Source organism: Eutrigla gurnardus (assembly GCF_963514095.1).
Source record: "Eutrigla gurnardus genome assembly, chromosome: 16".
Lineage (NCBI taxonomy): Eukaryota > Metazoa > Chordata > Actinopteri > Perciformes > Triglidae > Eutrigla > Eutrigla gurnardus.
The window spans coordinates 22,841,653-22,845,784 of record NC_139927.1 but is presented as its reverse complement, the minus strand read 5'-3'; the positions used below and the strand labels follow the sequence as shown (position 1 = coordinate 22,845,784).

At 42.3% G+C, this 4,132-nt stretch overlaps 1 protein-coding gene across 1 annotated transcript; it reads left to right on the top strand.

The window, feature by feature from the left end:
* The first annotated feature begins 345 nt into the window (after positions 1 to 345).
* Positions 346 to 3,723, top strand: gjd2b (gap junction protein delta 2b). The gene is made up of 2 exons (XM_084030225.1): positions 346 to 483; positions 2,775 to 3,723. The coding sequence occupies exons 1-2, from the start codon at positions 413 to 415 to the stop codon at positions 3,598 to 3,600; spliced, it is 897 nt and encodes a 298-aa protein (XP_083886351.1). The 5' UTR covers positions 346 to 412; the 3' UTR covers positions 3,601 to 3,723.
* Positions 3,724 to 4,132: the final 409 nt, after the last annotated feature.

Below are 4,132 nucleotides of genomic sequence, written 5' to 3'. Positions count from 1 at the left end.
GAGTGAGGTTAGATGGTGACTCAAGCTGCCTCCATATAATCACCTGGCTCCAGATCAGCCCAATAACAAAGTAATTGCAATAGCCAGGTTTCAACCAGTAGAGGGCAGTCACTATGTATATTTATAACACAATATGTGTTTTAAAGTAGACTACTTAACGTAGTCTGCTTTAAGCTGGATTAGTGTTCAGCTGTGCTCCACTCAGTCACACTAACCCTGCCTCCATGTACAAAGGGCTCTCTACTAATCAGTGGCTGGTGAACAGAGAGAACAGGAGCTGCCCACAGAGGACAGCAGCATAGCAGGAGACACCCAAACACACGCATGCATGCATTCACAGGAGACGTTCGGAGCACTTGGAGACACAGCAGGGGAATAATAAGAGGCAGTTATCTTCTCCGAATGAGCAATCATGGGGCAGTGGACCATATTAGAGCGTCTCTTGGAGGCAGCTCTCCAGCAACACTCTACCATGATCGGAAGGTAAGAACTGGTCAAGGTTTTACAGTTGAGTTGAGGTCACAGTGTCAGTTGAGTACAGAGAGTTGGGTACAGCTGGAGGAATCAAGAAGACATTGACAAAAAGCTATGTTGGTTATTCAAACAAAATATAGCAAAACATGTCCAAGGTGTGGTGTTTTCATCTCTGAGGATGATGTTACTAGTGACAGTAGTTACAGTAGAGGTGCAATGCTGACCCCTATTTATTGGAGCTGCACATTGCACAAATGCATCCATTTTCTACTGCTTATCCTGTATTCAGGGTCGCGGGGGGCTGGAGCCGATCCCAGCTGTCATTGGGCGAAGGCAGGGTACACCCTGGACAGGTCGCCAGTCTATCACAGGGTCTATCACAATGGTTGTCTGTAGAGACAGACAACCATTCACGCTCACATTCACACCTACGTGCAATTTAGAGTCATCATTGAACCTATCCCCCTCCTGCATGTCTTTGACTGTGGGAGGAAGCCAGAGAACCCACACTTACACGGGGAGAACATGCAAACTCCATACAGAAGGAACCCGGGCCCGGGAATTGAACCAGGGACCCTCTCGCTGTGAGGCGACAATGCTACCCACTACACCACCATGCAGCCCACACATTGCACCTTTAACCTCAAAACAACCCATGACATAGTTCAGAAATATCACTATTTAATAATCGTTTATTTATAACATGAGTTTAAAACATTGTGTTCAAAGATCCTGGATCATTTTCTCACCAATCTACAATATTGCTGGAAAGTAGAAATCCTGAGCTTTCAAATGCACCTTAATGCAACTCACCTCGAAACACACACTGGCCACTGTCAATGGGAAATGATCATATTTAACCATTTTACCAGCACAGACATAAATATATTTTCATGTCAAATTATTTATTTCACAGAGAACTGTTATTTTGGCCACTTTTGCTGGAAGTAGTTTCACTTATGGTTCGTCATGCTTCAATACAGTCACCAGATGGAGACAGTCAGCATCGAATGTAGGCAAGGCAAGGCAAGGCAACTTTATTTTTTAGCACATTTCATACACAAGACAGACTCAAAGTGCTTCACATCATAACATGTCATACAATAAAGTGAAAAAAATAGAAGAATTAAAAGAAAATAAAAGCAAAATTAAAATGCATTACAGAAAGACAAGGAGAATAAACCTATTTACAATAATAATAATAATAATAATAATAATAATAATAATAAAAAGAGAGACCTGCAGATCAGGATCAAACTCAATCATACGCCGATGGTGCAGCATTAGTGGCAATTGGGGGTTCAGTATCTTGCCCAAGGTTACTTTGGCACAGACTGGAGGAGCTGGGGCTGCGGTGGAATAGTCTATTTTGCTTAGGAAGGTTCCTAACTGAAGAAGTGACCCGGAAGTAAACAAGTGGCCGCCATGATAAGAGCCGTTTGAATTCTCTAAATGCAAAGGAAAGGAGCTCCAATGCTTCCTTTCAGAGCTCCTTAAGCATAGGATACAACGGGCCTTCCTATACCAAAGGAAAGGAGATCACGCCGACCCACAATTCCTTGCGAGAGCAACATTTAAAGTTCCGTACACCTCAGCCGTTCATGAAAACGATATGCTTATTTGCATATTTAACAATTACTTTCATGAGGACATATAGTAAATTGGAATTGTGTTGATAAATGTGTGTGGACAGTGATAATAATTGAATGGTACATGTTACAAATGTTTAAAAAACAAAACTAATGTAAATAAATGTAAATAGTAAATTTATTGTAGTTTCTCCAGCGCAGACACACATCAATCGCCGGTGTGGATCATCAGCTGTCAATCATCATCAGCATTATAATGACGTAGCTTAGTGAAAGTCCGGTCAGATTCTCTGAGCAACACGGTCAACTTTCCTAAATCCTTTAGAGTTCTCCTTCCAACTTTCCTTAACCCTGTGACGTTTCACCCCGAGGTCAAGAAATAGGAGTTAAGGCCTAATAATTTATACTTTTCCACTACAGCCTGGGATTCGAACTGCCAATCTTCCAATTGGAAGAAGACTCGTTGTACCTCTGAGCCAGTAGCCGGTTACAGTTGAAGACAAAGCCGTGTTTTCTCTCAACTATGTTGTGCTGTAATGCTTGCTCCTTGGTAATGTTGGGACTGAAAATCATGATAATTTGGTCCTGCTCTATGTGGTCCTGTGATAACCTCTGTTATGATATGACACTATAAATAAAATTGAATTAAACTGAATTGGAGCTATAACACCTCTAACTTTGAATATATTTCTGTGGCTGATTTTCCCTCAGGATCCTACTGACTGTCGTGGTGATCTTCCGGATTCTGGTCATGGCCATAGTTGGAGAGACTGTGTACAACGACGAGCAGTCCATGTTTGTGTGTAACACCTTACAGCCGGGCTGCAACCAGGCCTGCTACGACAAGGCTTTCCCAGTCTCCCACATCAGGTACTGGGTGTTCCAGATCATTGTGGTGTGCTGCCCTAGTCTCTGCTTCATCACATACTCTGTGCACCAGTCCACCAAGCAGAGGGAGCAGCGCGATTCCACGGCGTACCTCTACTTGGACAAAGACATGGACTTAAAGAAGAGAGACAACAAGAAGATGAATGGAGTGCTGCAGAACACAGACGACACTAACAAGGAGGTAGAGCCTGACTGCTTCGAGGTCAAGGATGTCCCCCACTCAGCCCTGCCAACTATCAAGTCAAAAATGAGGAGGCAGGAAGGCATATCCAGATTCTACGTTATCCAGGTGGTGTTCAGAAATGGACTCGAGATAGGGTTTCTGGTGGGTCAATACTTCCTGTATGGATTCAGTGTCCCTGCGGTGTATGAGTGTGACCGATACCCTTGCATAAAAGATGTAGAGTGCTATATTTCAAGGCCAACAGAGAAGACAGTGTTTCTTGTCTTCATGTTTGCCGTCAGTGGAGTTTGTGTGGTGCTGAACTTAGCAGAGCTCAACCATCTTGGCTGGAGGAAGATCAAAACTGCTGTGAGAGGAGTGCAGGCTAGGAGGAAGTCCATTTATGAGATCCGGAACAAAGACTTGCCGAGGATGAGTATGCCTGGATTTGGGCATACTCAGTCCAGTGACTCTGCATATGTGTAACTGCCTGTGAGACCTACACGGGGAGGCTGCCGGACAGCTGTGTAGGAACATATTATTACGAACAATCATTGGTATTTCATTTTCAAATTAAATGAGAGAAACACTGAAACTCAGGGGTTTTCATTGAGACCAACATGTTTTAGAGATTTTCTGTATCGAGAAAATCTCTGAAACAACGAAAATGTTATAAGAGATTAATGTAGTTTTTCTCAACCTTTGCTTTGTTTTCCAAGAAATCTTATGTTACTGTAAGTGACTCATTCCTTAAAACTGGCAATTTGTATGAACCAGCTAACATCATGTTGTATTTGAAGGGTAACAATGTGATTTGTCTTTGATGCAGAGGATCTGATGTACCACACATTTGTTCATCTAAATAATGATGAAAAATTGTATTTGTGTTTCCTAAAAAGGCCATATTTGATAGTCAACACATTCTCATGGCTTTTTCTGTAACAGTCACAAAATTATGCTTTTGGTTTCATACTGAGTGAAACAAATGTAATTTTTTTGTTTTGTGTCACTATTGACA